At 41.1% G+C, this 10,643-nt stretch overlaps 1 protein-coding gene across 4 annotated transcripts in view; it reads left to right on the top strand.

Moving 5' to 3' along the window:
• The window catches only part of Cacna1d (calcium voltage-gated channel subunit alpha1 D), a 316,079-nt gene that overhangs the window by 229,529 nt on the left and 75,907 nt on the right, over positions 1-10,643 (top strand). For 2 of the 4 annotated variants that reach the window (XM_048801133.1, XM_015494418.2), the window contains exons 12-16: positions 398-409; positions 2,491-2,672; positions 3,643-3,868; positions 4,002-4,209; positions 7,840-7,960. In XM_048801133.1, the coding sequence (XP_048657090.1) occupies positions 398-409; positions 2,491-2,672; positions 3,643-3,868; positions 4,002-4,209; positions 7,840-7,960 (749 nt within the window). The remainder of the gene's footprint in view (positions 1-397; positions 410-2,490; positions 2,673-3,642; positions 3,869-4,001; positions 4,210-7,839; positions 7,961-10,643) is intronic. The other 2 variants (XM_015494421.2, XM_015494419.2) reach the window with 1 other exon arrangement.

The following is a 10,643-nucleotide window of genomic DNA, read 5'->3' as shown; positions in this document are numbered from 1 at the left end:
CAAATTTAGTGATTTAGTAGTTTGTCTTTTTGCTGACCTAACAATTCTACTTATAAGGTATTTATATAAGAGAAATGATGATATATGCCTACTCAAAAGAGTTTACATAAATGTTTATAGCTGCTTTATTCATAATTACTCTAAACTGGAAGTAACCCAAATGTCCATCAAATGGTGAGTGGGTAGACAAATGGAGGTGTGTCCATATGGTATAATACTGCTTAGCAACAAGAAGAAAAAAAATGATACACGTAACAACATGGATGAATCTCTAAAGCATTTTTCTTTCCCTGTGTGAGAGAAGCTGGTCTCAAAAGGCTACACAAAGGCTGACTCTTTATATGACATTATGGATGAAACAAAATGCTGGTGACAGAAACCAGATCATAGTCATCAGGCAAGGAATAAGGTCGGTGGAATTGACTGCTCAAAGCTGTGAAGGAACTTTTTGGGGGATGGAGATTGTCACTTCTTTACTCTGTGTACCTAAAAAGAGTAAGCCTTACTATATGGAGATTACATCTCAAACCTGACTTTAAGGGAAAAAAAGAAAAAGCTCTTTCATGGTTCTCTGTTATTACAGGGCATAGAAAGGCCTTCATCATTTGGCTCCTGGCTCACCTTCTGCCTCAATTTGTGACAAATCTCCTATATTCCCCATTTGTAGAACGCTGGAATGTTCTCAGGGTTTTTTTTTTTAATATAAATATTTTTTAGTTGTAGATGGACACAATACCTTTATTTTGTTTATTTATTTTTATGTGGTGCTGAGGATCGAACCCAGTGCCTCACACGTATGAGCCTCACACAACCCCAGCCCCTGTTCTCAGTTTTTAAAGGTGCCATTGTTTCTACCCCTTAAATGCAGTCTCCTCTGGGTGAATTGCCCTTCTACCTGCTTTCGGCATTATTCTCATTCATCCAAAGATCCAACCCAAATCTCTGCTTTTCAGAAGATTCCTTCCTGACTTCTCCAACAGGCAATTGTATCTCCCTTCTCCTGACCAGTATTCTGTCTGAGACTAGCACTTGGCATGGATTTGTAATTGTCATTTACTTCAACCCTGAGTGCTTTCCAGGGACAATGCCTTCTTCATTTTCATCTACCCAGCACCGGGCACATAGTGCTCAGGAACTCTGGTCTGAGAGGACATACAAGGCCACCAAGGTGTTCAGAGCCCAGTGAGGGGCAAGATGTAGATGTTACAGGTTTCCAGGTCTCCTAGATGTGGGACATCCTTGTTCCCTGTCACCATAGCACAGGATGGACCCATCAAGGCTGAGTCTTTTCAGGCTACCTTGCTTACGTGTGCTGAATTACATATCTCAGGAGAACCCCAGCTGTGCGTGGGTAGAGTCGTTGTGTCCTTGGTACTTTTTCTGTGAGGGCTGTTGTGTTTCTTTAACTAGAAACTGCACATTGGGAGCAATAACAAAAACACCTTGCTTGACTCAGGTCTTGGTAAGGAGTGGGCACAGTTCCTCCTTTGCTCACTTCCTGGGTCACGTTTTTTAAATGTCGTAATCCAGCTGAGTCAGCCAGCGCTGCCTCTTGAAGGTGAATATTCCTCTTTAGTCAGGACCCTAGAGGAAGTGTCCCCATCCCTGTCAGTGAGGCAACTTGGCCCACAGAGCAGGGACTTTGTCACTGAGCTGATTCTTCCCTGGAATCCAGGTCACTGAGCAGTAGTCCATGGTACACTTCACCAACTACCCCCTTGTGGCAGATAATATTTTCTGGAAAGAGACAGGTTAAGGGAGAGAATATTTTCCCTAATTACAAACAGGGAACTGAAGGTGGGTGGAGGGCATGCTACTTTGTCTGTTTGGCTCAGCTCATTTTATTTTTATGAAAACACAACTCAATATTGGCTCTTTTTCTAAAGGTTTATTTTGAGCATCACTAGTTAGAAAGGGCACCTGATGACTCAGTATTAAGACTCATGTCCTCCTTGGCTTTGACAACCACCAGGTTCCAGAGGAACCCCAAAGATTTATGAAAGAATTTAAAGCTTCCCTAAAAAGAAAACTATGATTTTGGAGAACTTGGTTGCTTGATAAATTCTGTATGATGATTGAGAGGCTGTGAGCAGTGTATGTAGTAAGTGGCTGTCTGCACCCATACCAATAGATCCACACACCATCTGGGTTTATGAACTGCATATGTGTTCAGGTGCGGTGATGCATCTACATGTGGATCTATGAATATCTAGATTTTCTTACTCATTTGATGACTATATATGACAGATCCTGAAGTTATTTATAACCACAAAAGGGAAACCAAGCATAATCAAGTCAAGATTATACTTTTAAAAGTTGTATGTTAAGACCAATATTTATATTATGAGGTCTGCTAATTTTTATGCCATTTTTTCACTTTTTTTTTTCTTCCTGAACCCCCAACCCAATCTGAACCTCTAGAGCGAAAGCCAGATTCTTCCTCCATGAGGTTTATTGGACTTGCAGATGCCATATCTTTCATATTGGGAGTAATGTTTGCTTATCTTTCAGCCGACGCTGGCGTCGCTGGAACCGATTCAATCGTAGAAGATGTAGAGCTGCCGTGAAGTCTGTCACGTTTTATTGGCTGGTTATTGTCCTGGTGTTTCTCAACACATTAACCATTTCCTCTGAGCACTACAATCAGCCAGACTGGTTGACGCAGATTCAAGGTATGAGTGGAAGCTGTGCTCTTTTTGTTCCAAGTTAGAGATTCTTGTGGCTAACGGCTATTAGTATTATCTGATCAATAATAATACTAAACAATTTAGTATTAGTAATGAAGTATTGTATCTACTGAGGGCTATTTTGGAAAAACAGTCCAAACGCAGGCAATCCCATAGTACCTTGGAGCTGATTCATGCTGAGCATCTCCTTGTCCTAGCACTGAGACAACCTAGGATCCAGGAATCTTGGAGTTGGAAGGACCTTCTCCCTGCCCCTTTTGGAAGCTTTATTTTAATTTTATTTTATTTATTTTATTGAAAGCTTAATTTTATCTATCGGAAGCTTTATTTTTGGCAAATGCTTTTGGTTTTCCTCCTTCAAACGTCCAGAAATTGGGGTTGGGGAGTTGAAGGTCATCCCCAAAGCCAGCCCAGTCTGAGCTTGACAGTTTTGAGATCTTAAGAAATCCTCCCTTACATCTGTTTCCTCTACCTCTTAAGCCTGCTTAGCAGTATTTCCTGCTGTTAAAAATGACATTGGTAGGCGCACTTCTGATATCAGTGACATAAACCAGACTAGACAGGTTTCATGTTTGGGTGCCATGGAAAGGGAAAAAACATCCATATTGAAACCCACATTTTAAAAATTCATGCAGAATCATGAATTTTTAGTGCAAGAGAGCTCTAGAGATTGTGTGATAAGCTGCCTCTATCCGTTTTATAATCAGTGAAACTGAGGCCCAGAGAATCAAATAACTATTCCATATTTGCACATCTAGTTAGTAGCAGTGCCACTACCAGAACTCAGCAGAGAACAGACTATCATTAATGCCATATTTTTGTCGTGTATAATAAAAGAGAAAGCATTGGTGTGTTTCCTATGGGGACTGATGGGAAGGAGGTACCAGGAGAAGAGGAGCTGGATGGAGCCTCTCTCACACGAGGTCTTGAGGATACGTGCCTTCTGTCTTTCCAGATATCGCTAACAAAGTCCTCCTGGCTCTGTTCACCTGTGAGATGCTGGTAAAAATGTACAGCTTAGGTCTCCAGGCATATTTTGTCTCTCTCTTCAACCGGTTTGACTGCTTTGTGGTGTGTGGCGGAATTACTGAGACCATCTTAGTGGAACTGGAAATCATGTCCCCTCTGGGAATCTCTGTGTTCCGGTGTGTGCGCCTCTTGAGAATCTTCAAAGTGACCAGGTAAGGAAATGTGTGTGTGTCTTGCCACAGGTGTTTTCTCAGTAAGAGGTGGCCATCAGTCCAGTCTCTGGTCAGAAGATGTTCTGCTCTGTCCTGCAGAGCTCTGGGCTCACACCCTCATCTTGACTTGTAGGCATTGGACCTCTCTGAGCAACTTGGTGGCATCCTTGTTAAACTCCATGAAGTCTATTGCTTCATTGTTGCTTCTGCTCTTTCTCTTCATTATCATCTTTTCCTTGCTTGGGATGCAGCTGTTTGGAGGCAAGTTTAATTTCGATGAAACGCAAACCAAGCGAAGCACCTTCGACAACTTTCCCCAAGCCCTTCTGACAGTATTTCAGGTGAGTCCTTCCTTTTGCCCTCCTCCTGTCCCAGAAAAACACACTGTAAGCAACAGCTAAACCCCAGCCTTCTTGTTGGCTTACAGCTCAGGAAGATAAAAATATTCCATTTTTTATTAGTAATCTTGGGCCTCATGATACCGGGTAAATTTTATGCCTTACGAATTGAATTGTTTGTTTGCATCATCCTCCAGATGTTGATTGAGGGGACTTATCGAATCTTGTTTTTTAAGACCTCTAGCTATGTTTCAAAACAATAAACCCAAAATCCTCTTGTGCTGATTTTGATCACTTCCAAGTTAGAACTCTAGTTATAATAGATTGATGTGAAGAAATAAATTTGGAAGCCTGGATACTTTGGTGTAGAGTTGAGTAGTGGTGGCCTTCTGCCCTCTTCTGTCCTGCCACTATGATGTGAGGACACAGGCTCTGAGGATGGCTCTCCTGTCAGGGCTTCTATGGGCACTGGGCTGGATGGCAGTGATCATCTCAGAGGGGCACAGATGGCTCTGCCTCTTAAGGAGCAGCATGCCCTCCCCCTTCCTGACTGCGAGCTGTGGGGTCTGAGCCCTCTCCACGTGCCCAGAGCTGAACCTCTTCCTTGGACAGAGCCTGACATATGTGTTTAGAACTCCCATGCACCCTCGTTGCTTTTCATCCAAGCCCTGCTAGATATACGGGTGTTTGGGGGAAGGGCACGAAACAGATAGGTCCCAGGGTGGTTCTTTCTGTGCCTAGCTTGATGACCTTGGATGAGTCACTTACTCTTTTCTGAAGAAACACAGAGACTAGAGGGAATGATCTGTAAGATTCTTTCTCACACAGTTATTTAAGATGTATGCACTTTGATATATCACCCATAGATGGGATATAATTACTCATTTTTCTGAGTGTACATGTTGCAGAATCATATTGGTCATGTAGTCACATATACACATACAGTAATAATGTCTGTTTCATTCTACTGTCTTTCCTACCACACATCCCCTCCTCTTCCCCCATCACATTCCTCTACATAATCTAAGGTAATGCTATTCTTTCCTAGTGCTCCCCGCCTTATTGTGAATTAGCATCTGCATATTGGAGAAATCATTTGGCCTTTGGTTTTTGTGGGATTGGCTTATTTCACTTAGCATGATATTCTCCAGCTCCAACCACTTACTGGCAAATGCCATAATTTCGTTCTTCTTTAAAGCTGAGTAATATTCCATTGAGTATATACACCACATTTTCTTTATACATTCATCTATTGAGGGACATCTGGGTTGGTTCCGTATTCTAGTTCTTGTGAATTGACCTTCTGTAAACACTGATGTGGCTGCATCACTGTAGCATGCTGATTTTAAGTCCTTTGGGTATAAACCAAGGAGTGGGATAGCTGGGTCAAATGATGGTTCCATTCCCAGTTTTCTGAGGAATCTCCATACTGCTTTCCATAGGGGTTGCATCAATTTGAAGTCCCACCAGCAATGTATGAGTGTACCTTTTCCCCACATCCTCACCAGCATTTATTATTGCCTGTATTCTTGATGATTGCCATCTGATAGGAGTGAGATGAAATCTTAGAGTAGTTTTGATTTGCATTTCTCTAATTGCTAGAGATGTTGAACACTTTTTCATATATTTGTTGATCAATTGTATTTCTTCTGTGAAGTGCCTATTCAGTTCCTTGGCCCACTTATTGATTGGGTTATTTGTTTTTTTTTTTTTTTTTGGTGTTAAGTTTTTTGAGTTCTTTATATATCCTAGAGATTAATGCTTTATTGGAGGTGCATGTGCTAAAGATTTTCTACCAATCTGTAGGTTCTCTCCTCACTTTATTATTTCCTTTGCTGAGAAAAAGCTTTTTAATTTGAATCCATCCAATTTATTAATTCTTGATTTTACTTCTTGTGCTTAAAACAAATAAAAAAAATTAAAAAATAAGGACAAAAAATGTATGGAATTATCATATGGACCCTGTTTTTTTTAAAAAAAAATTCTTAAATTTTGCTGGTCAGAATGACTACTGGTCAATCATTCTTTTCTCTAATTTCTTTCAGACGAACCCGTGTCTTCCCCGCCCCCCTTTTTTTAAAGCATGCATATGGCACAAAATTCAAGTGTTATAAACCAAAATAGCATGACAGTTCTCCCACTGGTCACTAATTTCTTATTCTAGGAGGCAACTACCATTAAACAGCTTCTTGTAATTCTTAGACATGTATTTGCTCAAAGACACAAATCAAACTACCTGCCTACCTAGGGGTGAATCTACACAGATGGTCACTCACTCTACAGACTGTTTGGCATTTTTAAAATCACTTACAGTGTCCTCAAGAGCCTTCCTGCTTGGTGTATGAAAGGTCACCTCCTCTTTTTAAATTCAGCATAATTCTGTGGTGTGGATTGCCATAAATTATGAAGACAGTCACTTGCAGATGAATATTTAGTGTGTTCAGTCTTGGCTCATATAAACAGGGCTCTAGTGGGTGGCCTTGAACAACCAGGACACAAGGGGCACATGTGAGAATAGATGTGTAGGACAAATTCCCAAAAGTGGGATTGCTAGTTTAAAGGGTGTGACTATTTTAAACTTTGATACCTTTGACAAAGTGCTCTCATTATAATTGTAAAGAGAGCAATGTGGAGACTACCCATTGCCTGCTCCTTTTCACCACAGTTGGTATTCATGCTTTGATTGTCACCTAACAGATGAAAATGGTATCTCATTGTAATTTTATCAGGAGTTAAGTTGACCATCTTTTCATAAGAACCATTTATAGTTCTTTTTCTGTGAATTTATCTTATCATTTGCCACTTTTGTGGTTTGATTTTGATCTGCAACAGTTTGAATTTTTACAATATCTAGTTCAAATAGAAAATATAGAAGTTCTCTCTCACTGGAAGATTGCATTTAAAAAAATCACTGTCCATATTCATCTGATTCAATTTTGGAAGGGACTCTATTATGAAGTATCATGAGAAGTGAAGATAAATTTTAAATTTCAGGTGGTTGATTGTATTTTCCCTTGAGATCATTAGTAGACTTATAGGAGACATTTAGAATTCCCCACTTATAAAAACTCATAGATTTGATTTTTTTCATTTCCATATTTGATTAACTATGGAATGCTATGCAGAGGTTACAAAGAATGACGTTAATTTATTAATATAGAGAGTCTTCAGGAAATAATTTTGAATGGTTTAAAAAAAGGCCAGTTTCAGAAAAATTCATATAACATAGTACCCTGTATGTCTAAAAAAAAAAAAAAAGTCAGAAAAGACACCAATTGGCTCCTTTTTCTGGGTGTGAGTATGTGTATTTAAATTCATAGACAACGTTCCTGGAGAGACAACACCAACATCGTACTGTCTGGGGAGAGGATGAAAAACTGGTCTGAGGTATAATTTTAAAAAGTCTATATATCCTGTATGTAAAGATTTTTTTCATTTGAAATATTGACTCATGTATTTGTGTCATTAAAAATAATGTTTGGAAAATTCTATGGGATAACAGATGGATTTATCCCATGCAACCTGGACTGTGGAAGATGGCTTACCCCAGATTTAAGCAGCCTCCAAGGAGCTCTGGGGGAGCAAGATGGGTCTTGCATCTCCTGCTCTATCACTCTGCTTCTGGCTTCCTAGATTCTGACAGGCGAGGACTGGAATGCTGTGATGTATGACGGCATCATGGCTTACGGAGGCCCGTCGTCCTCAGGAATGATCGTCTGCATCTACTTCATCATCCTCTTCATCTGTGGTAACTGTATCCTTCAGGCCCCCCCAGGGCTGTATTGTTGTTGTCATTGGCTTGTTTTTTTGTTTTTTTCTCCCTGAATTTCCTGTGGCACTGGTGGTGGCCACACCTGTGGTGGGGACGTATGTGTCTTCACCTTATTGGCTCTCTGTAGTCCTCTGTGTCGCTGGGGGATGGCACAGTGCAAGCAGAGTTCCAGAGAGGCTGTGAGGAATGCAGCTGGCTGAGCCAAGCCTTTCCAGGGAGAGAGGGCACCATGTGCTGGTGCCAGGCCATCCGGCTGGGAGGCATGTTTCCCATACAAGTCTCAGGGCGTGGCCTAGGGCAAGCCAGGTGGTTCCCTGTGCTGTTATCCTTGGGAGGTTAATGCTGTATCTCTCTCAAGATCTTAAGACCTTCATGACGAGGAGTGGGGGCATCTTTCATGGCTTGACCTGTGCTGCCCTGAACCTAATCTTATTTTGCTGACCTATGCATCTTTGGGTCTCATGTGTTCATTGGCTGACTTCTCTCGCATGCATATACATATAAGTATTTTTTTAGTTGTAATTGGACACAATACCTTTGTTTTATTTTTATGTGGTGCTGAGAATCAAACCCAGCTCCTCGCACATGCTAAGCAAGCGCTCTACCACTGAACCACAACCCCAGCACCCCCACCCCATGTAACTTTTTTTTTTTTTGACTCATTTCACTCCTCTTCCCTGCCAAAAGGCAATCTCTTAAGACTTCTGAAATTGGCCCTCAGGTTATTTATGCAGACCCTCTAATCTTGGGCTGTGTCTATTTTATCTCTAGGTCCTAGTACAAAACTTGGCACACAGAAGCCCTCAGAAATATGTTGTGAGAACTGAGCAATTGTACAACATAAGAATACCATCTCTTGACTTTCACCCTTCCAATTTAAGAATCCTAACCTGGTTCTTCTCCTAAGGAGATCCTGATCCTGTTAGCTGTTTCCCCTTTAATCTTCTTTGGCTCACTGATGAATTTTCTTCAGTGTTGAAACCCTAGTGCAAACTTGTCCTGTATTCCTCAGGGACAATGTTTTATACTATGAGGGTTCTATTTTTAAAAATCTCATTTCAGCATATATACATTCTACTAGTCCCTGACTCAATCCTAACATCCCTCCTCCAGGGAACCACCTCTGCCTTGTCTCCTGCCCAGAGATGAACTCATCCACCTCTAAAGCTCCCACCAGATTGTGTTTGTTTCTCCCTGTGTGCAGGGTCTGCCGCTACTGAAATTGGGGTGGACACTCCTCCATCTTCCTAAATGGATGACAGCTCCTTGAGTCAGGAATCATCTTTTCTGTATTTGCATTTATCACTATCAGACAGGACCTTGTGCTTAGTTGGCCTTTAGTAAACGTTTGTTACATGAATGGTCAATATTTTCTTTGTCTGCTCTCCTCATGATTTGCTCTTAAGGTCACAGCAGAATACCAGATTTGAGCCTGAAGAGAAGTATTCCCTGGCTCTACTTCTCTCTGATTCCATGTTGATGCTTTAAGAGTTGTTCATAAACTGGGCACATGAACAGCTGGATGGATGCTTATAATCTCAGCTACTCAGGAGGCAGAGGCAAGGATCACAAATTTGCAGCCAGCCTCAGCAACTTAGAACCTATCTCAAAATAAAATAAAGGGTTGGGGATATTGCTCTGTGGTAGTACTTGCCCTATCATGTACAAGACCCTGGGTTCAATTGCTAGTACTCGAGAGGAAAAAAAAAATGTTCATGTTTTCTGTCCCCAACTAAAATAGATGCTCTATTTTGTCATATTTCTGCCCATGTTCTGGGTATCCATAGCATGGCTTGGAATGTCAGGTGCTTGGTAGGTCTTTTTGAATGAATTTCAGAGCACACCACTCTTTAGGAGGATCTGAGTAATGTCTTTAAATGCAGATGATGGGTTTTTACTCCTGGAAACCATCTGTTACTAGCTTGTAAGACCTTGCTGTGGTTTATTAGTCAAGATTTGCTTTCTGCTCCCCAGAAGAGCTTAGTGTTGTAAGGCTAGAGAGGTGATTCCTTCTTCATTGGGGTCATTGAGAGAAATCCCCAATATAACTATTCCCAGCACTAACTCCTTCCAAACCAGCCTCGATCCATGCCCATCAGAGGAGTTTCCAAGCACATGTTTCCGAGATGCCTCCAGCCCAGGACAAATTGCTTCCTCAGGCTCATTGTAGTGCCAGTTAAAAAAATAGACTAACATTTTAAAGGCATTTTCAAAGTCTTAATATAATTCACTCACGTTTCTATCCTCTTTAAAGCCTTGAATAGAATTAGTCAAGCATGATATCCCCTCACAGAGATCTCATCATCAGTCCCTTGTTAGGTTATGTTGGTTTATGTGTTCAGCAACCCAGATGAGATTTCAGATTGCACAGGCACATGGGGCAGTGGTGTGCTGCTGCTCTCTTGGGGACCCTGGGGTCCTACAGTTTTGCCTACAGGTGACTGAGTGTCAGGCAGACAGAAGCATTCATTATAGTCCAAGGCCTTCTCGTTTATTGCTGTCTGATTGCTGTGCTTTTATAAAATGTTCTTAACTGCTATAAATAAGAAACAGGCATCTTCTGATTTGAGAGCCTTTGAAATGTTTTTCAAGGAAACCACATGCACAATTTTATAGTAAAAGCCAGAAAATGATAATAACCCCTAACAACTTGTTCATCTAACTC

Source organism: Marmota marmota, unplaced genomic scaffold (assembly GCF_001458135.2).
Source record: "Marmota marmota marmota unplaced genomic scaffold, marMar, whole genome shotgun sequence".
Taxonomy (NCBI): Eukaryota; Metazoa; Chordata; class Mammalia; order Rodentia; family Sciuridae; genus Marmota; species Marmota marmota.
This window is presented reverse-complemented; position numbering and strand designations above follow the sequence as displayed.